Below are 24,598 nucleotides of genomic sequence, written 5' to 3' on the forward strand. Positions count from 1 at the left end.
TCCTACGTTTACCCCTTACCTAACACTACGGGCAATTTAGCATGGCCAATTCACCTGGCCTGCACATCTTTGGACTGTGGGAGGAAACCGGAGCACCCGGAGGAAACCCACGCAGACACGGGGAGAATGTGCAAACTCCACACAGTCAGTCGCCGGAGGCGGGAATTGAACCCGGGTCTCTGGCGCTGTGAGGCAGCAGTGCTAACCACTGTGCCACCGACCTTATGTGTGGTGTATTTTTCCAGGGCTGAAAATGTGTTGCTGGAAAAGCGCAGCAGGTCAGGCAGCATCCAAGGAACAGGAGAATCGACGTTTCGGGCATAAGCCCTTCTTCAGGATTTTTCCAGGACCTTCTAAGCCCAGAATTAACTGGCACATTTATTGCAGCAGTTCAAGAAGGTAGCTCACCATCCCCTTCTTCAGGGCAACTAGAGACAGGCAGTAAATGCTGGTTCCATCAGTGATGCCCAGGTCCCACAGTTGAATTTAATAAAAAGTCTGTCAGGAAACTCCGTTGGAGTGAAGTAGAATCAGAAGATTTAGGATGTAGGTTTGCTCGCTGAGCTGTAGGTTCGATATCCAGACGTTTCATTACCTGGCTAGGTAACCTCATCAATGGCGACCTCCAAGTGAAGCGAAGCTGTTGTCTCCTGTTTCTATTTATATCTTTCTCCTGGATGGGATTCCTGGGGTTTGTGGTGATGTCATTTCCTGTTCGTTTTCTGAGGGATTGATAGATGGCATCTAGATCGATGTGTTTGTTTATGGCATTGTGGTTGGTGTGCCAGGCCTCTAGGAATTCTCTGGCATGTCTTTGCTTAGCCTGTCCCAGGATAGATGTGTTGTCCCAGTCGAAATGGTGGTTTTTTTCATCCGCGTGTAGGGCTAAGAGGGAGAGAGGGTCGTGTCTTTTTGTGGCTAGCTGGTGTTCCTGTATCCTGGTGGCTAACTTTCTTCCTGTTTATCCTACGTAGTGTTTGTGGCAGTCCTTGCATGGAATTTTGTAGATGATGTTGGTTTTGTCCATGGGTTGTACTGGGTCTTTAAAGCTCAGCGAGCAAACCTACATCCTAAACCTCAACCTGAGCTACAAACCTTCACAAACCTTGCAGAATCAGAAGACATGACATACCCCCTTTTTAATGATATTCACTAGTATATGGTAAATTTTGTGAATAAATGAGTCAATGGGAAGGATGGAGTTGGGTTGGGTGGTTAGGGAAGGAGGATTGTTCAGTTGTGGAGTAACCCAATAGTTTGATTGGGTTTTAATCAGTGTAACATTTCCTAGGGACCTATGCAGATAAGTAGTGTGGAAATATTTGAAATCTCCAAATTAAACAGTCAGAGATATTTGCTGAGGGTCTGGGGTAGCAGGGAAATTACCCATTAGAAGTTGGAACTCTTCAGACAATTCCTACAGAGATCTGCATGTCAAGACTTCCACTGGTTCCTGGTGTGCATTTGGTACGCACCCGTCCAATCCCTGACAATCCTGAGAGCAGAAAGGCTGGCCAGCAACTTCTTGATTTCTGCACTTGACTGCACATAATGCGATCACCAGAAGTTGTGATGATTTCCCTCTAAATAATGATGAACACCATCAACGTGACTATTAATTCTGCCACAAAATCTATCCCAATTTTTTTTAAACTTGTGCAACCCATATTAAAAATGGTTAACTTTAGTCTGAGACCACAAATACATTCAGCCATAGACAACCATTCTAAATAAGTTTGGAATTTCTTCTGTGTGCCTTGTATTATCTGTTTTGTCCTAAATGAACTATCCAAAGCCTCAAAGACAATTGTACTTAGATCCCAAGTTCAGTTGACAGTTTATTCTAAACATTTTGGTTCAATTACAGCTAAGAAAAAGGGATTATTAATTTGTACACTACAAATAACACCTTTTACAGGCAAAATTCTGTCATAATAGCAACTATAACCATATTTTTATTGAAAGACATATTAGTTATGGAAATTTAATGGGGATTATCTATTTTCATTTAAGGCAAACTTTAATATTTTTGTCATCCCAATGAACATCAGGGTGTTAAGCTGGTGCAGATGCTCTTTTTTGACAATAAAGTTTTGCCTTGACACTGAACTATTATAAGAAACAAACTAAAGTCAAACATTACAATGGCCAGCTTGACAGTCGGCCGTTGTTTCACTTTTGCCGTTCCAGAGTCCATGACTGAACTTATCGCTCCTTTATTGTATGCCGTAGCTGCTAGGATCTCATCGAGGTTATCTGGAAGCAAACACAATTTGAAACTCAATCAATGCAATTTAAAGAACGAAAAGAGACTGAAATTTAAATTAATTCTGAAAAACGTCAGCTTCACATTCATAGTGATTCCTGTACAAATTAAATTGAGGATAACCTGTGCTTTTATAACACCATTACAGAGAAACGATCCAAGAGGTTTCATAGCTGTATCTTTCCAAACATGTGAGGAAATCAAAAAGCATAGACAGAGCGAAAAGTTTTTAAGAGGGCTTTAAAAGATTTTAGAAAGGAACTGCAGAGTTATGGCGTCTATGCAGTAAATGTGCATTTGTTAAAGGTGGAGGAGTGGCCACAGTGAGACAAGTTGAGAACTGGACAGACTGTACAGCAGAGAAGTTACAAAGATAGCAGGGAGGAGCTAGTCCACAGCAGTCTTTAAACAGAAGGATGAAACCTTCCAATTTTGTGAATCAAATCAGGATGGCAATGAACTTAATGAATGGCAGAGCAGGCTCAAAGGGCAGAGTTGCCTACTCTTGTCCCTTGTTCGTTTGTCATATGTTGTTGGTATATTTAAGTTGGGGGTGACTAGAAATTAATGTAGGTCAATAAAGCCAGTAGTCACAGATCTGCGAAATGTGGAGCTAAATCTTATCATATTTTGACTAAATATCTGTTTTATTGAGTTTCATGAAAGATTTCTCTCTGTGAGACCCAGCAAGGTTTTGTACACTACTGTCCCAAACTTGTCTCATTAACTTACTATCCCACCACTTTTGTGTCCCTCATTCAATGCTAGCTGGATTCTACCACATGCTGTAACCAAAAGAACTCCCCACCAGAGGGATATTCTGGAATTGACCGACATGCTTGAAGCCGGCACTATCTTTGCACCCCAGCCATGCACCTAATCAAGCATTGGCGGACATGAATTGCCCTTCCCTGTCAATGTAGTGGCACAGCAGCCATAACCCAATGCAGCACACACAGCATAGAAGCAGCATGCCAGCATGGTTGACCATTCCCTACTCATACAACTGCACATTCCCACGCTGTGAAAGAACCAGGCCACACACCTCACCAGTCCACAGCCACATCCCATCTTACAATCCTCTAAGTCACTGGTACTCTGTCCCCACTGCCGACTGGAGTTCAGTATTTCATCATTGTTGACTGTTGAGCCATCACAGACAGGAAAGCCTTCAAACAATGCAGAACATTAACTTTTATTTATAGAACCCGGAAGTCAACAGAAATCAAACAAACAGAGGTGCATCCCCTGATACCAGGGAAATGGCAACAATGAATTTCTATTTAAAAAATTCACTGGCGACAAGTAGATGATTGGTCTGTGGAATGATGACCAGTTGTCAATGACAAAGACCTTCTGCCTACCAACAACTGTGTGTTTTGCTGAACAGCTTGTCGTTGTGAATGAGATGGTGAGAAGCCTTTGGATCTCTGGAAAGAAAGGTGCTGTCTTTGTGTCTGCTGTAAAAAAAAACCTTAAGTCTGAAGGAAGCCAGCTTATTTTCCCTCATCAATTATTGTAAGCTGTTACTTTTAATCAATAAGCCAAAAAGTTTAGAACTTGTGAACCAGTCACTCTATGCCTTCAGCAGGCAGGACAAAGAACCTGGAGAAAACAGAACTCTCTGAACAGCAAACACTGTCAAGCGAAAAGGATCATATCAATGAAGCCTGTGGACAGGGACCATTGAACTAGCTTCCCAGTTTTCCCTCCATCCATAACACCAAATTTTTTTGTGTCTCAGTAAATGTGCTTAGGGAGTTTTATAAGGGGGTTAGAGTTTAAATAGTAGAGTTATATGTTGATGGTTGATAAGTATTTACCTGTAGCTAAAACCTATTTATTTCTAGTAATTCTTGTTACTTGCAGAAACTGGATTCACGTTTTATACCAGCCTGGTATAAAAGATGCATGAATTGGGGAAATGTGTTCACTTTTATTGAATCAATAACTTTTGTGATGACTCCAAGAATAACGCAACTTGATTTGCAGTGCACTACCCCAGTTAGTTTTAACTGAGGAAAAGTTGCAAAGGTTGTTAATTTAAATATACATGCATTAAAACCTTGCTAAAAGTCCAGTCTGTTCACTGAGATTCTCAGGCAGTCATCTCTCTAATGCACTTTGATTGTTGCAAGGAAGCAGTGAGACTGAAAAATCTAATCTATCTTGGATTCATCGTAGCCTCTGCACACTGATTCCTGGCAAACGTCCTAAATAAGATGGACACCGTGAAATTGTATGTGATGCCAGATACGAAGTTGCAAATAAAGCCTTTCATGGTAATGCATTGAGTAGAGTTTGAAGAAGAAATATTGGCTGGGACACTGGAAGAACACACTGCTCTTTGTCAAAACGTAAATGAAGCTTTTAAATCTACCTGACCAGACAGGATCGCTATTAAATATCACATCTGAAAGACACCATCAAAGATAATGTATCATGCATCTTTATGGTAATGGCCTATCAACATTAATCACAGGAAAACATTTGCTCTTAATCAGTTGTTCCATATTCTACACATTCAACATAATTAATCATGTCATTATAACAGATCGGAAGCCCAAAGTCCTTATAGACATATTAAATTTTTAATTCCAACAAATTCCTTTTAAAAGATGTCTCCTAAAGCTAAAAGATGACTGCAGATTTTAAATCAGTGACTGGCACAGTCCTGCATGAACCGAAGGAATGTCACATCTACAAAGTGGAAGAACCCTCCAACAGGGTTCAAATTCCACCTGTTCCTGATGTGTGTAATCATACCTCTGAACAGGTGGATTAGAAAAATAGGTTACATTTAAAAAAAAACAGGGAAACTAAAGTGGAAGCGATAATGAAATGCTGACTATGTAACACCCTCTAGACAGAAAGCCATCTCCTGCAGTCATGTTTGTGGTTGTACCTTTGCAGGGATATTCAAAAAAGGGGTTAATATTTGACTGCAACCACTGGTCTATGTGTTAGTAGCCTGACAATGACTGTTCAACTTCCACTATCAATGCTACTGATATTATCCCATGTAATGGCCACTGTCTTATGCTATCTATCTCCATGACAATTTAGAGTGATCTCTGTATCTTCTTTCAAACATATATTGTTTTTTGAACTCACTTCTTATTCCTAATCTGTGTGTATATGTGTAGTTTTTTTTACATTTACTAGTAAACTCACATTTGTTAAGTCAAGAAAGCTTGGTTAAATTGGCCCCTTTAAAATAAATTAATTTGGTCTGCTAAAAACAGTATCCACAAAGGAAGTGATACTTTTTAAACTAACTTTGTGATCAGCTGAGTTAGCAGATGAATAAAAAAACGGGAGCCAATTCATCCCTTCTCCCTGGGACCTTAGCAAAATGAGGTAGATGCAGATTGTAGATGTACATTAGATTACTTACAGTGTGGAAACAGGCCCTTCGGCCCAACAAGTCCACACCAACCCTCCAAAGAGCAACCCACCCAGACCCTTTCCCCTACATTTACCCCTTCATCTAACACTAGACAGGTATCCTGTCTAGAGCTGTAACAAATTGGAGAAAACTGTCCTGGAACAGAACATAACACTCACTAGCAAGAGTTGCAAATAAAGATCAGGATTAAGTGGATTTTTTTGAGAACAGGAATTTTACACCATAACTGTAAAAAAAACCTGAATAATGCCTTTTTGGAGGAGAAATTAAGACAACAATAAAATCAAACGCAACTTCCTCCCTAATAACTCTGCAGATTCACCTACAGCACATGTAACAAAGCTGGTTAAGATGGCAGTTCACCACCACTTTCTCACTTTGGGATGGGTAATAAATGCTAGCATGAAAGAATACATATTTTAAAAAAGGAAAGCCATTGCTGGAGAAGGAACTCAATACTGATAGAATCCGACAAAAGGATTTTAAAAATCAGCGAGACTGATATCAAGGAAATGAAGTCTGACTGGAGTTAAATGGCTCAATGTAACTCAACAACGCATAACCCAGAAAAGTGGGGGAACTCCAAGAGCTCGGTTAGGAAAGCTGTCACAATACAAGCAAGAAGTTCAATGATAATTTACAGTCATTATCTGGATTAGTCTTCGTTCCAACTTTCAACTGAAACTGGACAATACAAACTTATGTCACAGCTCATAAATACCAGTTTCATTTGCAGCTCTGTCATGCTTTGTGATAAAGTTAGTAAGCCAGCAGGAAACAACTTTTACAAATACATAACACCATATTACTATTGACAGTAACAAGCCTGTTTTGCATTTTCAGAAAAGCACAAACATTATGCTATAGATAATAATCAATGTATAGCTACACAGAACCATTTTCATCCAATCATTGAGACCACATAAATCACAAGTCTGCTTAAACTTCTTCTTAATTATATTGAAGTAGATGACATGACATTCAACATTCACAACTCTAATCACAATTAATTTAACTTTGATCCATTTATCGCCAAAATCCTTGAGATCTTTACATGCTTCCAGTTCTGCTTTCTTGTCAATTTTCATTCACTCCGTGGCTGATCATGCTTTCAGCTGCGATTTAATGACACAACCACTGGTGGGGCAAGTCCAAACAATAACTTCAGTTTATTTTTAAGAAATCAGTACATTGAAGGAAAAAGATTAAATCTGCAATCCAACATTTTAAAAAATATAAACAAAAAAGAAATAAAAGGTATTTTAATTGGTGACACTGAAAGAATGTGAGAAAGAACTTCAGGTATCAAGGTACCTGTACCTTGCTGCTGATTGGTAGTGGAAGCAGAGATGATTAATGATTTCAAAGGGAATTTGAATTGGCACTTGGAAGAGGTAAGTCTGCGTGTCCATAGCAATAAAGAATCTTTTAAAACTCACAGGTAGTAGAATGGTTTTGGGGAGCCACGAGGCAAGCCAACTGACACAGAATACCTAGACTCAGGACTTGCTCTAGTAAGCCTGGTATTGATATGGCTGGTGCAGTTTAGTTTCTGGTCAATGATGACACCAGAATGGTGGTGTTCAGGAAATGGAGAGGGTCTCAATACAACTACTCAAGAATGGAGGAGTCTCAAAAATTCAAGAACCAATAGAAACATCAAACTGCTGGAAAGGTTAGAATGGCATTTAGAAATTTGACAGCCACCTCAAATAATAGAAAATAAGAGGAAGTTTCAATGGGAAGTAAGAAACCAATAGTGGTCAATATGAAATATATGAAGAAATAATCAAAGTATGAGCACTGGAAGCTTTAGTGAACATTAACTTAGTTTCTGCCTAGTTAACATACTCCAATTTTGTGTGCCACTGTTATATTATACCTACAGGTGAGCAAACAAGATGGTGGTAACTGCTTTGCCTATTCCAGTTCCCTATTCATGTCAAATAACTCAGAATGTCATCAAAATATGAAGCATGAAAATAAAATGAACAATTATGAAATAAATTGCAGGAAAGTTAATTCTCTTCACTGACCATTTTGTGAAAAGCAATATTTAGAGGTCATTAGTTTGTTCTCACGTAAATGCGTCCAAATAAGTATTTTGGATCACTGTTGAAAACTAATTTTGTTTCAATTGATTAGGAGAAATTATTCCCTGCAAACAATTCTGCAATGAGCAATTTATACTTTTGAAGTAACTGTCCAGGGGCCAATATCCAATCACCAAGTCACCCTTTATTTACCAGTGCACAGTACACTGGCTGCAACCAGCCAACTAGGAGTCAGACCCCCCCCCCCCCCGAACTGAGGAGATTCTAAATTCCATTTATATTTCTTTAAATTCAATTTCCACTACCAGGAAGAAAGGAATCACCAGGGTGGCCAGTGACAAGCAGTGTCCTTTTCAGAGGGCAATGCTGCATGATCAGACAGTGAAGAGGAGGGCAGGAAGACAGTGAGGTCTGCAGATGCTGGAGCTCAGAGTTGAGTGTGTGTTATTGGAAATGCACAGCAGGTCAGGCAGCATCTGAGGAGCAGGAAAATAATACACTCCACTCCCTGCGGTGCCCACTTTTCCCTGAAAATCTCGAGTTTGTTGGTGGACACCACGTGCTCCTTCTTCAGGGACACCCGGGCTCTAAAATTCCATTTATATTGGTCAGCCAGGGCTCCCTGATTGACCCAGGTTAACAACCCAATCAAAGATCTCATAGTCAACAAGACCACCTGGTTCTAATCACTACAATTTTAACAGGGAAAAGAAATGTCAATTCTCAGACTTCACCATGGATTCAAGGAGAGGGATGTTTAATGTAATTAACTGACTTATAAAGTACATAAGGTATTGTAGCTTATTGACAGAGTTTTGTTATTGAGAAATCCTTGCATTGCTTGTATTTGTATCCAGGCTTGATACTTTGAATAATGCTGATAATGGAAAGGGCTAGTTTTAAAGAAACAAAGGAACTATGGTCATCTAATTAGCCACTCGAGTCTGTAACACTATTAAATGAGATTCAAGCTGATCTGAGATCTAATTCAATAGTCTCACCTTTGCTCCTTTTCTTAACATCATTGGATACAAAAAATCTATCAAGCTTACATTTAAAATTAACAACCAGTTCAGCATCCACTATCATTTGTGGAAGGAGTTACAAAGATTTACCACTCAACTGTGCAAGTCCTTGTTAATTTTACTCCTTAAAGGTCTGCCTTTAATTCTTAGTCTGTATCCCTTAGTCTTAAACTCCTCAAATAGGGGAAATAATGCCTCTCTCTCTAATCTCTTAATATGTCTTAAAATTTTAAGCAAATCACCTTAGTTTTCTAAATTCCAGAGAATGTAATCCTCTTTTGTGGACCCTCTCCTTGTAATTTACCCTTTAAACTCCTGGTATTACTCAGGTAAAATAGCTCTTTTGGTGTAGCAATAGTGTCCCTAACTCTGAGCCAAAAGGCCCAGGTTCAACTCCCACCTGGTCCAGAGATTTGTCATAAAGTACCTGAATAGGTTGATTAAAAATCTCTCACACTGGTAAACCAATGTCATATTCCCTCCAAGGCCAAAATGTTTCTCTAAGAAAGTGTTGAGAACTGTCAGTACTCCAGAGGGGTGACATGGTGGCTTAGTGGTTAGCATTACTGTCTCACAGGGCCAGCGATCCTAGTTTGATTCCACTCTCAGGTGACTGTGCGGAGTTTGCACATTCTCCCCGTATCTGTCTGGGTTTCCTCTGGGTGCTCCATTTACCTCCCACAGATGTGCAAATTACCTCAATTGGACCCAGTAAGTTACCCATAATGTCGAGGGATGTGCAGGCCAGGCAGATTAGCCATGGGACATATGGGGATAGGGTAGCGGGGTGGGTCTGGGTGGGATTCTCTCCGGAAGTTCGGTGTGGACCTGATGGGCCAAATGGTCTGCTTCCACACTGTAGGGATCCAATGATTCCATCTTCTATGATATGGCTTTGTGAATAATTGTACAGCTCCTCCATCACCAGGTCTGAAGTACAGGAGACACATAAAATGTCCCAGTGACCTTCTCCTGATCAATCTTTAGCTTTATTCGGAGGCAAGGCGCAGATGAGATTCAGCACAGACCATCCTTGTTCCAGTTGAAGTCTTTAACAGGCCAATAAAAGGCCCTTTAATTAACTAATTAATAACTGTCATTGTGATTTCTCTGCCAGCAGAAAAAATTGAGGGATTAGCGAGGGGAAAAGGGGGAAGCCTGTTGCGTTTTAGGTGGGAGGTGCCTCCATTACTGACCTCCTTTTCAAAAAGGACATTCCCCTCCCCCACCATGCTCCTTCCTATCTGGCTTTGTCATTATGACCCTGCTGCTCACAGCCCTCACCCCACCTTCACTGACCCCTCTCCAGTTCCTTCACAAATCCCCTCACCTTGCTGGTCCTGCAGGCTCAGTCATTTAAAATGATGGCATCAGCTGACAGCTCTGTAAGGTGGGACTGACTGAGTGAGGCGCAGATGTCTCACCTCTAGCCAATTGAAACTTCCTCAGAGCAGTGGTGATTGACAGAAGCGCATTTCAGGTGGTGAGGTGAGAAAAACCCACCCCAAACTGAAAAATCTTGCATTAGATGTGGTTTTGTATATTTGAAACAGAAATTCACTGTATTGTACTTTTAACAGCCAAACGTCCATGAGGTCTTTTTCATTATTTTTCTGTACTGGTTTGGGAGATTTTAATGATCTACATATCCAGGCACCCAAGTCTCTTTAGACCATCCCTGCTCCTAACTTACCTCCACTTGGTAAGTATCCTGGTTTATCCTCTTTAGGTCCAAAATGGATAACTTTACATTTTTCTATATTGAAAGTTTGATCAATATTTCCATGTACTTTTATGCTTTCATCTACACAGCTTAGAATACCATCTACCTTTTTGCATCTGCAGTAAATTTGGATGTGTAGGATTCTCTGCCATAAACAAGCATAGTGAATAAGTGAAATCCAACACAAAGTGGTGTGGTATACCACTAATCACAACCTGCCAAATAAATTATCTACCCATTATCCCTACGCATTCTCCTGTTGATTGCTATGGCCAGACATTATGGCCGAGATTTTCTAACTTGCAATCTAAGTATTGGAGTGGGTGAGCTCAGTGATGACTAGCTCTCCAAGAGAAAGTACCAAATTGAGCTCCTATCAGCTTAAGATCTGACTGGCAAGCTTCTTGATGAATCACAAATCTTAATATAGAAGTCCCACTTCATCAAATATATATTAACATAATTTTTAGACATTTGTGAAGAGTTTTTTAAAAAAGAAAGGTCAGACAGTTCTTCTACAACACAGAGACTTAATTCAGTATACGACACAGAACAGGGATCTGCTAGATTGTTAATGGAAAATTTTTTTTGCTGTGTTAATTTACGGCAGGGATTGTAAGGCTCTTATTGTTGTCCAAAAATGTGGTTCTAGAAAAGCACAGCCGGTCAGGCAGTATCCAAGGAGCAGGAGAGTCAACGTACCAAGCATAAGCTCTTCATCAGGAATGAGGGGTGGCCCAAGATAAATGGGAGGGGATATGGCTGGGGGAAAGGTAGCTGGGAATGTGATAGGTAGATGAAGGTGGGAATGGGTCAGAGAGGAAGGTGGAGCAGATAGGTAGGAAGGGCGATGTACAGGTCAAGAGGGCAGTGTCGATTTAGAGGGTTGGATCTGAGAAAAGGAGAGAACATCTCTGGGACACACGCACCAACCAACCCCACCACCCTGTGGCCGAACACTTCAACACCCCCTCCCACCCAGCCAAGGGCATGCAAGACCTTGGCCTCCTCCACCGCCAAACTCTACCCACCTAATACCTGAAAGAAAAATGCCTCACCTTCCACCTTGGGACCCTCCAACCGCATGGGATCAATGTTGATTTCAGTAGTTTCCTCATTTCCCCTGCCCCCACCTTATCCCAGATTCAACCCTCTAACTCAGCACTGTCCTCTTGAACTGTCATACCTGTTCATCTCCCTTCCTATCTAACCGATCCACCCTCCTCTCTGACCTATCAGCTTCACCCCCACCTTCATTGACCTATCGCATTCCCAGTTACCTTCTCCCACAGCCCGACCCCCTTCCCACTTATCTCTCTGCCCCCTTTGGCACCCCCCCCATTCCTGATGAAAAGGTTATGCTTGAAATGTTGACTCACCTGCTCCTCAGACGCTGCCTGACCAGCTGTACTTGTCCAGCACCACAGTTTTCAACTCTGATTTCCAGCATCTACAGTTCCCCCTTTCTCCTAGGCTCTTATTGTTGGTCAGGAAATCAAGGATTGATTTTAGATTAAGAAACCCAGAGATGAAAAGTTCAGGGCAGTTGGAAGGACACCTGACTGGAGCCACTGCAAATATATTTTTTTTCTCCTGGAAAAGAGTATAGTACAGTTCAAGGAAAGCACATTACCTCAGTGTAAAAGTTTAGTCTGTGAAAATTCCAAACCATGAGTATTTGATTAAGAACCTGCAGATTATTAAAAGCTGAGAAATTCTAAGCTCTCCATTTTGTATATATTTGTCTATTATAGGAAATGTCAGCGGAAAATCAGTAATTTGATACAGAGGAGTAATTTCTCTCAATAAGTCTCTATAACAGATTGTGTCAGAAAACAGGGTGAGACTGTTTTGGTGTGTGTTTAGAGATCTTTCAAAGTGTTCAATATCTAGACAAATAGTTTTTTTGTTATTTTTGTATTTAAAAAATCTGTGCTCCATTGCTACAGAAACTCTGTAGCTCTTTTAATTAACTGGAGAACATGTTAACTAAAAATGGTTTGAAAAATTTATCAAGGCAGATTACAAACTGAGGTCTGGCTTGACCAGTAGAATCATCAGCCCGAATCCTAACAGTTCCTGTGATGTGGTAAAACATATGAACATACAAACTGGGCTTTTCAGCTACTTAGACTTGCTCTGTCATATGATAAGATTATAACTAATCTGATTGTGGCCTCACAATTCTACTTTCCTGTTTACCCTCTTTCTCCTTTGATTCTCTTGCTGTCTTGTTAATCAAGAATCGAACGCAGCCTTATAAATACCCAATGGCCCTGTATCCATTGCTCTCCGCAGAAGAGAATTCCACAGACTAATGATTCAGAAAATATTCTCTTCAACGCTATCTTAAAAGGAGACTTGTTATTTTTAAAATGCTGTGGTCTCTACAACCTGCAACACATGGACTACAGCGATTCTAAAAGGTAGCGCTCCACCATTTTCTCAAGAGCAACTTGGGACGGGTAATATATGTTACTCAGCTAGCAATGCCCACGTCCCAAAAGTGAATTAGAAGAAAATCCTCTGACCTACCACTAATCTTCCTGGAATTGTACACTTTTTCTTTCAACTTGATACCATGTTTAACTTCCTTAGTTATGTGTGAATGGTCCATTAATCTCAGAGAGCTTTTCTTTCTCATTGGAATGCAGCTTTGCTGAGTGTTATGAATTATCTCCTTAACTGTCTGTCATTGCCTCTCTACTCATCAACTCTTTAACCTGCTCTACCCATTAACCTATAATCTCAGGTCATATTAGTCATCTCTGTCTTCTTACATTTATAATTGCTATTATTTAAGTTTAACACACTCATCTTAGACCCATTCTGCTCTCCCTCAAATTGACTATGAAGTTTAATCATGTTGTGACTACTGCTATACAGAGACTCACTTCGTTAATTAACTGTGTCTCATTGCACATTATCAGAATAGACAATTCTTTAGTTGACTCTAGAAAAAGACCCATTAAGAATATTGCTGTAAGAAATTATCCCCAAAACTCTATGAACTCATCTTCAAAGCCACCTTTGTTAATCAGATTCATCCAATCTATATGTAAATTAAAATTATCCAATGTTTATTGCCATGCTTTCCTAGCAAGACTCCATTATTTCTTCCTGCATACCTCAATCTACAGTGTGATTACTGTTGAGATACCTATAAACTTCAATCACAAGTGATTTCGTATCTTTGCTGTTTCCTGTTTCTACCCAAACTGATTCTACATCTTGATATTTAGCACTATAAACAATAGCATTAACAATGTACTTAATTAAGACCTAGATTGTCACCTTTTCCTAGCTTTCTCTATGGCCAAAATGTCATTTACCCTCAAATATTGTGATCCCAATTTTGGACATCATGCAGCCACATCTCTGTAACAATTACCAGCTCATTCAAATTTACATCCATTTGAGCTATTTAAAAAAAATATATTGTTATGATTGCTACATGCATTCAGATACTGAATGCACTTTCTCCTGTATTCTTACTATCTTTGTAACCTCTGGCTTTATCTACTGGTGCACTCTTATTTTTGAATGCACTGTCACTTCCTACACACTTTGGTTATTATGGCTTGTTTCTACCTTGAGATTTCCCTTAATTTTTTCACATCTTCTCTCTTGTAATCTTCTCTCCTTGCACTCTTACTTTTGAATGCTCTGTCACTTCCTGCACACCTGTTTCTATCTTAAGATTTCCCTTAAGTTTTCACATCTTCTCTCTTGTAATCTTCTCTCCTTGCTATTTAGTTTAAAGCCATCTATACCAGCTGAGTTACACAACTCACCAGTACACTGGTCCCAGCACAATTCAGATGAAGACCACTACAATGGTACAGCTCCCACATTCCCCAGGAGAGGGTGGTATCCCAAGAACTGAACATTATTTCTTCCAATCTTGGATTCCGCTCTTTATCTTACTTCATAGACTCCCCACCATGCAGAAGCAAGCTATTCAGCCCATCAAATCCACACCAATGCCTGAAGGGCATCCAACTCTGACATACCCCCAACCGTACCCCTGTAACCCTGCATTTCCTATGGTTAATCCACTTAGCCTGCATATCCCTCAACACAATGGGCAATGTATCATAGCCAATCTACTCACCCTGTACATCTTTGAAACCTGAAGGAAACCACGCAAACTCAGGAAGAATGTGCAAACTCCAGACAGACAGTCGCCCGAGGCTGGAATCGAACCCAGATCCCTGGTACTGTGAGCAGCAGTGCTAACCGCTGAGCCACTATGCCACCCTACTTTATCTATAGGGAAATAGCATTGTGATCCAGACGTTATTACTTTTCAGGTTTTGCTTTCTAATTGAGCTCCTATCTGATCATATAATCCTCAAGCACAGTCATTTTCCCCAGCCTATCTAGAGCACTGGTACCCACATGGACCATGACAACTTGATCCTTCTCCTCCCATTGCATTTTCCCTTTCAGTCTGAAGCAGGTTTCCTAAATCGTGGCACTGGAAAGCAACAGAGCCACATACACTCTCACCCTCTGTTCTAGAGAACTGCGTTTATCCCCGGACCATACCACGGTCTACTACCACAACATTACTATTTACCCCCGCCCCCTCCATAACCCCCCCAACCCCTGTTTCAAAGGCTTCATGTACTACAGTGCCACGATTAGCTCGCTCACCCACCCTGCAGATCATACTTGCAACCATACAAGCTGCCAGAATTTCAGACCTGCTGGCAACTGCAAAGGATGAAGTCCATACTTATCTCACTCAAAGCCACATCTTCATGTTCCTGACCACCGTCCAAATCAGAAGACTCTAGCTGACTTTCAGACTACCTTGTGAAACAAAGTGTTGGTTAACGGGCCATTCCCTGATGCATCATTGATTCCAAAGTTCAGGTATCATCTCATTGTACTTTCTCAAGCCACAGACATTTACCTCAAATGTATTTGCCTTGGGTCACGGTGGTATCCAGTGGTTATCACACACTGCAGCTGTAACACAATACATGCATAACCTTTTTATAGTTTCTCAATTAACTTACCCATTAATTAGTTTATTAATTACATTTTAATTATTGTCTCTAGTCCTGATCCTTCTTATATTTCAAAACAAGTTCTACTTGTCCTAATTCCTTGGTTTAAACAACAACTCAGAAATTCTCACCAACTGACCACAGATCTGTTTCTCTGTTATGTTATATTTTGATGTTCTTTATGAACATGGGCTCTGAGCTCAACAGACTGCACACCTCGTGACCTTCATGTATGGCTACACTCATGTGTATCTCTGATCTCCCCACCAAGTGTCCACAGTTGTCCAGAGTTTGCACCCCATGTTCTCTCTGCTCTCTCCTGTGTTCCCTCTACTCTGTGCCCACACATGTCCTCACTCACACCTCCACACATGCTGCCCTCACTCACCCACCTTGCGTTTCCCCACTCTTCCTCCACATGTGCCTTCACTCTTTAAATTCACACTTTATACGCCTGCTCTCTCTTCTCACTGAGATCTTGCTCTTTATCCTGCACACAAAACCATACACACAGCAATTAAATAGACAACCTGTTTTTCCTGATTTTGGTTAAGGGTTAAATATTGTACAGGGCACCTCAGCTCCTTTTTGAGAAAATGGGACTGAATTTTTTATGTGCACTTGCGAAGGCAGGTGGGAGATGGGTAAACTTTTCATCTGACAGTGACTGAGCTCAGACCACTGACTGAAAAGCAACAGGGCTACCCAGACAGCCAAAGCTGACATTTCAAAATGCAAAGAAATTTCCTGTTTGATGGATCAGAATCAAATGACTTTACTGGTCTGATGTGGAGCACAAAGGGCATGGCTGGAAAATAACCACAATCCTCGTCATACCTTTGTCCATTCATAAGCAGGTGATTCACAATCCCCTGTTGCTACCAAAGGACATATCAGACACTACCCATCACTAAAACAGGTACAAATTTCACGAAGAAGATGTTCGAATTAACTCACACTGGGCCCAATTTTAAAAATGAAATTGAATGACGTTCTTAAAATCAGCTCAACCAACACTTATTTTAACGCTAGGCAGGAAACAAGATGGGTTGTAAACACTTTCCACTACAGAAATGAGACTATTTTAATTCCTCTGCCTTACTACCATGCTGCTGATCCACTTGCATCCAAGATAAGTGGGAAACAGCTGCTGGCACAGGAAAAGTCATGTGGCTCAGAGTCAACACTTCAGGATCTGGACTCATTGCCAAATGTCCTTCAACAATCTAACTCATGATCATTCCATTTCCAATTTACAACCCTTCCTTCAAACTCTGATGTCAACAGAAATCTAAACACTTCTCTCTCATGGAATCCATTTTCTGCCACCACTCACAAAGGACACTGTACCAAATCCACTTCTCATTAAAACTATAAAATCCAAAGATGTTCTATTCTTGCACAGTAGAAAGTGCCATTACTGCATTAATTAGCTGACTGACTCTTATTTCAAATTCCAGCCAAATACGTTCAAATGACGACTTACCTGATCCGAGAGTGTGCTGCTGGAAAAGCACAGCAGGTTAGGCAGCATCCAAGGAGCAGGAGAATCGACATTTCGGGCAAAGCCCTTCATGAGGAATGTCATTGCCCGAAATGTTGATTCTCCTGCTTCTCAGATGCTGCCTGACCTGCTGTGCTGTTCCAGCACTACACTCTGGATTCTGATCTCCAGCATCTGCAGTCCTCCCTTTCATCGAGTTGATTTACCTGATCCTGCTAGCAACCTGCTGCTTCTCCATCAGAGCATGCACATGATACAAAGGAACCCTATACCTTTCCATTCTCCTGCAAAATGCCACTCATTAACTCTCCTCGTCTCTTTTGACAGGACCTAAAGGCTGCCAATGCAAAGCAGAGGACAAAAACTGGGTGAAGTCTAGCAAAGAGACAGGCTCCCAATAAAATGGAGTTGGCAATCAGTTGGACATCCAGGCAAGCAACATCAAAGAGAGGAAAATAGCCTATGTTGAATTAATCCAAAATTATTCCTCTAAAAAGATATACATTCAAAGCAAGTGACACATGTCCAATAATGAACAGAGGGTATTCTAAATGACCTTAATGGAAGTATTAATAACAACAATCAAAATCTACTCACTATCACCAGAAATAAACCTCATAGCTCCTGACTGGAGGTTATTTTTATGTAAATAAACGTCACTGAGTGTTTTAATGCTTCCAGTTTTGTTAGCAGGGTATATAAAGTAATAATATGCAACTTCCCCTAAAATCCCAAGACAACAAAATACCATGGACATTGGAAATGTGAAATAAAAACAGTGAGCTGAAATTAATCAGCAGGTCAGGCAGGATCAGTAGATAGAGAAACAAATTTAATATTTGAGGTCAATGGTCTTTCAGCAAAGTTATCAACATTTAGTGATTGGGGAAACTCCCTTCCTTCTTTCATTGTTGGAAAATCTTTATAGAGAATTGAAAGGGAATCAAATTTCAGAATATTCTACATTTTCCAGCATATGCTTTGCTCCACTTGGCACAGGAACTAGGCATGAGTAACCGTTCAACTTCTCTACTTAAAAGCTGGGTGTTGTCTTTTAATGAAGCAGAATTATAAACTGATCTCATGCATGTTTGATCACTCTATATCAAAGCCTTAGTAAACATTTATACTTTCAAATCAGCCACTCCCTTGACTACTCTGACTAAAAGATAAAAGCCCAGATCTTATGGTGTTCAGATTATTTGTAGAAATAATGAAATAAAAATATTTTTGGATTTGGAGGAATTAACCAAGAGCACAATATAGACAAAATGGATTAAATTACCCCACATTACGGCTCTCTCATCAACCTCTTCCTCCTCACCAGCTCTCTCCTTCCTATTTACCCCGTCCTGTTGCCAGTTTTGTGGGGTTATCCAGCACTAACTCATTATCTGGGGTTGTCACTCTCTCTTTCTTTCTTTCTTTCTTTCTTTCTCTCCTTCCAAGTTTCAATCTAACAACATATTGTTAGTCAGAGCCAAGACATATTTCATTTAAAACAGTACTTACAAACATAAGAATAGGAGAAGTTCATTCAGCTATTAAAACTGCACCACCATTTAATACAATAATGGTCGATTGAACACTTCAATGCCTTGACCCACACAATCCCCATAACTCTTTATACCACCTTTATTCAGAAATCGATCAATCTCTACTCTAAAGATCATTACTATCTAACTATCCATTTATTACATTCTTTGTCATAGATTCTAGCATTTATCTCTGCTATTGATACAAGTCCTCTTTTCTCTTTTGCTCCCTTCTTAAATAGTGGGGTGACATTTGTTAGTTCAAATTTGCAGGAATCATTCCAAAATCTGTACGACCTAGTCCTATTCAGCGCCATTACTTTCTCAGGTATAACCTTCTTACTAAATACCAATTTCCATCAACTTTGCATTGCCCCTATTCACTTGGGTATCTAAATTTCTATCTTTCACAGTGAAAACAGACAAAATTTAGCTTCACTGACATTTTCCTATTTTCCACGACACATTCTTTTCCTTTTTAAGTACTTATAGAAATGTTTACGGTGCGTTTTTATGTTTTTCTCTGCACGGCATTCATAGTCTATTCTTCCTTCTCGTATCAGTTTCTTGCACCTTCTTTCCTGTATTCTAAAAACCTTCTCTTCTACAGATTTAGTGCCCTTCCTGTCAACCTTTATAAGCCATTTTTGTTCACCTTATACAATATTTAAAATTCTTTGTCAGTGATGGTTGACTGAACGTTTTGGGCTTCTTCACCTTGAAGGAATATATAATTGCTGTAAACCATTGCTGTAAAAGCTATGTAGTCATGCCTTTTAATCTGTTTTTCCAATCCACCTTAGCCAATTAAAAGCTCATGCTTAATAATTGCCTTACTAAACATTTTCCATTTATGATCCCATTTGAGATATGAAAGTTGTCATGACCCCACAGCGATAAATGTTAGAATGGAAAGACAGCCTCCTTTCCAAGCTGCTTCCTAATGACTGGTGACTGGTCTTAAAACCTTAACTCGGTTTTTCGTCTCTGCAGATGCTGCAAGACCTGCTGAGTTTCTCGAGCACTTTCTCTTCTTGCTGAGGAGGAGAGCTGGACAGCTGCTGTCATTTGGACAGAGCTCCAGGATGGTAATTGCTGCCTCAATGCTCAGAATCCCAAAATTTCAGCTTGGGACATCCCCACCCACACAATTTAGGAAGCCTCGCTCTACAGCTAATTATACCTATTTATTGTATTTAATTTTAAAAATCACCATGGTGGCAGGTGCTGAATTATGATGATGGAGAAGAGAACAGAATCACAGAGTCATGATTGGCAAGAGGAGGCCATTCAGCCCATTCTGTCTACACTTTCTCTCCAAAGAGCACCACAACTTAGTGCCATTTGACTGCTTTTTCCCCCGTATCTATGCATATTGTAAGATTCTTTGTATAGAGATAATGTCCTCTTGAATGACTCAACTAACTTTGCCACCACTACACTTCCAGGCCTGAATCACACAAGTGAAACAGATTTTCACACAGCACATTTGTACATCATGTGTGTCATTTTAAATCTCACACCATGAGCTCATGTAGGGCACTTCACACCTTCAATGCATTATCTGAGCTGACATGACACCTATTGTTAAAGTTCATTTGCGAATGTAACTTTAAAAAAAGGTTCTGGGATTTACATATGAAAGAACAGAAACCAACAAATGTAAACTTCTGCTATAAATTCTGTGCCTTACGATCTTATACTCCACAACCACATGATGAAGGAGCATCGCTCTGAAAGATAGTGCTTCCAAATCAACTTTGGACCAAGGCTTGGCGCTGTGATTTTTAAACTTTGTACACCCCAGTCCAACACCAGCACCTCCAAATCATGACTATGAGCTTTTGTTCCCAATCCTTTTACAAGCAGCAACTATTTCTCTCTTTCTATTTTATTCAGACCTCTCCTGAGTTTGAAAACTATCAGATCTGCTTTTAATCTTTTTCTCTCCAACCTCTAAAATTTATCTTCCCATCTGAAGTTTCTCATCCCTGGAACCATTTTTGAAAGCCTCTTCTGCACTCTCTCCAGTGCATTTACATTCTTCGTATTGTGTGCTGCCCAGGAATGTTCACTATGCTCCAGCTCAAGTCCAACACGTAAAATAAAACAAAGAACTGAGGATGCTGGAAATCTAAAACAAACAAACAAAAATAGAAATTGCTGGAGATTCTCAGCAGGTCTGGCAGCATCTTTTGGATAGAGGAAAAGAGTTAACATTTCGAGTCCAGTGACCCTTCTTATGAACCTTCTCAAGGGCAATTAGGATTAGGCAATAAATTATGGCCCAGCCAACAAAGCTCAAATCCCATGAGTAGATTCATTTACTTAAGAAATAGGAGGAATAGACCATTTGGCCAGTTGAGCCTGCTCCATTTAAAATGATCATGGTTGATCTTGAACGTTAATTCCACCTTCCTACCTATTCCCCATTCCCTCAATTACCTGAGAGACCATAGAGACAGGGAATATCTACTTCAGCCTTAGGGGAGGCAATGGCCTAACTATCACAAGACTATTCATCCAGAGACTCCTGTTTTGAATCCTGCCATGGTAGATCGTGCAATTTCGATTCAAAATACATCCGGAATTAAGTGTCTAATGATGACCATGAAACCAGTGTTGATTGTTAGGAAAAACCCATCTGTTTCACTAATGTCCTCTAGGAATGGAAATCTGCCATCCTTACCTGGTCTGGATAATATTTATCTCCAGACCTGCTGAGAATTTTTCCTCATCCCAGTTATAAATGGTGGTGTTTTATCCGAAGCCTATGCTCCCTGTGATTTTATTTTTGAATGAAGTTTGTATCTCAGCATTTATCTGATCAAGCCCCTTCAGAATCTTGTATATCCAATAAGTTCACCTTTCATTTTCTAAACTCCAGAAAACTGGTTATCAGGACTAGGCAGGGATGCGGAGTTGATGTTAAAAGCACACGGTGGCTCAGTGGTTAGCACTGGTGCCTCACAGCACCAGGGTCCCAGGTTCAATTCCAGCCTCGGGTGGCTGTCTGTGTGGAGTTTGCACATTCTCCCTGTGTCTGCTTGGGTTTCCTCCCACAGTCCAAAGTTGTGCAGGCCAGGTGAATTGGCCATGCTAAGTTACTCATAGTGTTAGGTGCATTAGTCAGAGGGAAATGGGTCTAGGTGGGTTACTCTTCGGAGGGTCGGTGTGGACTGGTTGGGCCAAAGGGCCTGTTTCCACACTGTAGGGAATCTAATCTAATTTACTCAGGTTCCTGGAGGTACTGGAGGTGAGCACTTTGACCATAGTGACCATAATGTTTACAATAGCAATGGGCAGGGATAGGTATATACTGTTGGGAAAGAGGTATAACTGAGGGAAAGGCAATTATGATGTGATTAGGATGCATAGGCTGGGGAAGGAAACTGCAGGGGATGGACAGACTTGAAATGTGGAGCTTATTCAAGGAACATCTACTAAGTATATACCTATCAGGCAGGGAGGTAGTTGTTGAGAGAGGGAGCCATGGTTTACTAAAGAAGTTGAAACTCATGTCAAGAGGAAGAAGAGGGCTTATGTGAGGATGAGGCATGAAGGCTCAGTTAGAGGGCTTGAGAGTTAAAGTGAGTCAGAAACGAAGAGCCAGGAGGGGACATGAGAAGTTGTTGGCGGATAGGATCAAGGAAAACCCTAAGGTATTCAATAGGTATATCAGGAATAAAAGAATGACTAGAATAAGATTAGGCCAATCAAAGATAGTAGTGGGAAGTTGTGTGTGGAATTTGAGGACATAGGGGAAGCGCTTAATGAATACTTTTCGTCTGTATTCACATTAGAAAAGGGCAACATTAGTGAGAATATGGAGATACAAGCTACAAAATTAGATGGGATTGAGGTTTATAAAGAGGAGGTTTTAGCAATTTTTGAAGATCTGAAAATAGATAAGACTCCTGGACCAGATGGGATTTATCCTCAGATTCTCTGGGAAGCCAGGGAGGAGATTGCAGAGCCTTAGCTTTGATCTTTATGTCATCATTGCCGATAGGACTGGAGGATAGCAAATGTTGTTCCCTTGTTTAAGAAGGGGAGTCGGGACAACACTTGTAATTATAGGCCAGTGAGCCTTACTTTGGTTGTGGGTAAGGTGTTGGAAAAGGTTATAAGAGATAGGATTTATAATCATCTGGAAAGCAATAATTTGATTAGGGATAGTCAACACGATTTTGTGAAGGATAGGTCGTGCCTAACTAACCTTATTGAGTTCTTCAAAAAGGTGACAAAACAGGTGGATGAAGGCAAAGCAGTTGATGTGCAGTATATGGACTTCAGTAAGGCATTTGATAAGGTTCCACATGGTATGCTTTTGCACTAAATATGGAGTTTCGGAATTGAAGGTGATTTAGCGGTTTGGATCAGAAATTGGCTAGTTGAAAGAAGACAAGGTGGTGGTTGATGGGAAATGTTCATCCTGGAGCTCCGTTACCAGTGGTGTGCCAGAAGGATTGGTTTTGGGGCTACTGCTGTTTGTCATTTTTATAAATGATTTGGACATGGGCATAGAAGGATGGGTTAGTAAATTTGCGGATAACACTAAGCTAGGCAGAGTTGTGGATAGTGCCGAAGGTGTTGTCGGTTACAGAGGGACATAGATAAAATGCAGAGCTGGGCTGAGAAGTGGCAAATGGAGTTTACTGTGGAAAAGTGTGAGGTAGTTCACTCTGGAAAAAGTAACAGGAATGCAGAGTACTAGGCTAATGGTAAAATTCTTGGCAGTGTAGATGAACAGAGAGATCTTGGTATCCAGGTAAATAAATCCCTCAAAGTTGCCACCCAGGTTGATAAGATTATTAAGAAGGCATATGGTGTGTTGTGTTGGCGTTTATTGGTAGAGGGATTGAGTTTCAGAGCCACGAGGTCATGCTTCAGTTGTACAAGACACTTTTGTCTTCATTATAGGGAGAATGTGGAAGCTTTGGAAAGGGTTCAGACGAGATTTACTGGGATATTGCCTGGTATAGAAGGAAGGTCTTACAAGGAAAGGCTGAGAAAACCGAAGGTGTTTTCATTGGAGAGAAGGTTAAGAGGTGACTTACTTGAGATTTATAAAATAATCAGTGTTATATAGGGTGGATAGTGAGAGCCTTTTTCCTCAGATAGCAAAGGCTAACATAAGGGGACATAGCTTTAAATTGAGGGATGATAGATTTAGGACAGATATCAGTGGTAGTTTCTTTACTCAGAGTAGTAGAGGTATGCAAAGGCTTGCCTGCAACTGTAGTAGATTCGCCAGCATTAAAGGCATTTAAATGGGCATTGGACATACATATGGATAATAATGGAATGGGTATCAGATTAATTTCACAGGGTGGCACAACATCAAGGGCCAAAGGGCCTGTTCTGCGCTGTAATGTTCTATGTTCTATGATAGGACTGTACCACTGCCTCTACAACTACATCTTTCAGACACTAGGAGAAAATGAGGACTAATTCTTTCACAAAATGTGGAGACAAAAACTGGACACAATTCTTGACATCTCTGGATCAGTGGTGCTGGAAGAGCACAGCAATTCATGCAGCATCCGACGAGCAGCAAAAATCGACGTTTCGGGCAAAAGCCCTTCATCAGGAATAAAGGCAGAGAGCCTGAAGCGTGGAGAGATAAGCTAGAGGAGGGTGGGGGTGGGGAGAAAGTGGCATAGAGTACAATAGGTGAGTGGGGGAGGAGATGAAGGTGATAGGTCAGGGAGGAGAGGGTGGAGTGGATAGGTGGAAAAGGAACTAGGCAGGTTGGACAAGTCCGGACAGGTCAAGGGGACAGTGCGGGCTGGAAGTTTGAAACTAGGATGAGGTGGGGGAAGGGGAAATGAGGAAGCTGTTGAAGTCCACATTGATGCCCTGGGGTTGAAGTGTTCCGAGGCGGAAGATGAGGCGTTCTTCCTCCAGGCGTCTGGCGGTGAGGGAGCGGCGGTGAAGGAGGCCCAGGACCTCCATGTCCCCGGCAGAGTGGGAGGGGGAGTTGAAATGTTGAGCCACGGGGCGATTTGGTTGATTGGTGCGGGTGTCTCAGAGATGTTCCCTAAAGCGCTCTGCCAGGAGG

At 40.8% G+C, this 24,598-nt stretch overlaps 1 protein-coding gene across 3 annotated transcripts in view; it reads right to left on the bottom strand.

Annotated features, from left to right (window-relative positions):
* The window catches only part of LOC122563152 (RNA-binding protein 33-like), a 61,063-nt gene that overhangs the window by 15,686 nt on the left and 20,779 nt on the right, over window positions 1–24,598 (bottom strand). Inside the window, exons 1-2 of one of the 3 annotated variants that reach the window (XM_043716622.1) lie at window positions 15,399–15,454; window positions 2,144–2,256 (exon numbers count right to left, since the gene is read on the bottom strand). The exons of 1 other annotated variant lie outside the window; for it this stretch is intronic. In XM_043716622.1, coding sequence (XP_043572557.1) covers window positions 2,144–2,197 — 54 coding nt within the window. In that variant the 5' untranslated portion in view covers window positions 2,198–2,256; window positions 15,399–15,454. Of the gene's footprint in view, window positions 1–2,143; window positions 2,257–15,398; window positions 15,455–24,598 lie in introns of those variants that run through there. One more of the 3 variants, XM_043716621.1, reaches the window with a different exon arrangement.

Source organism: Chiloscyllium plagiosum, chromosome 26 (genome assembly GCF_004010195.1).
Source record: "Chiloscyllium plagiosum isolate BGI_BamShark_2017 chromosome 26, ASM401019v2, whole genome shotgun sequence".
NCBI lineage: Eukaryota > Metazoa > Chordata > Chondrichthyes > Orectolobiformes > Hemiscylliidae > Chiloscyllium > Chiloscyllium plagiosum.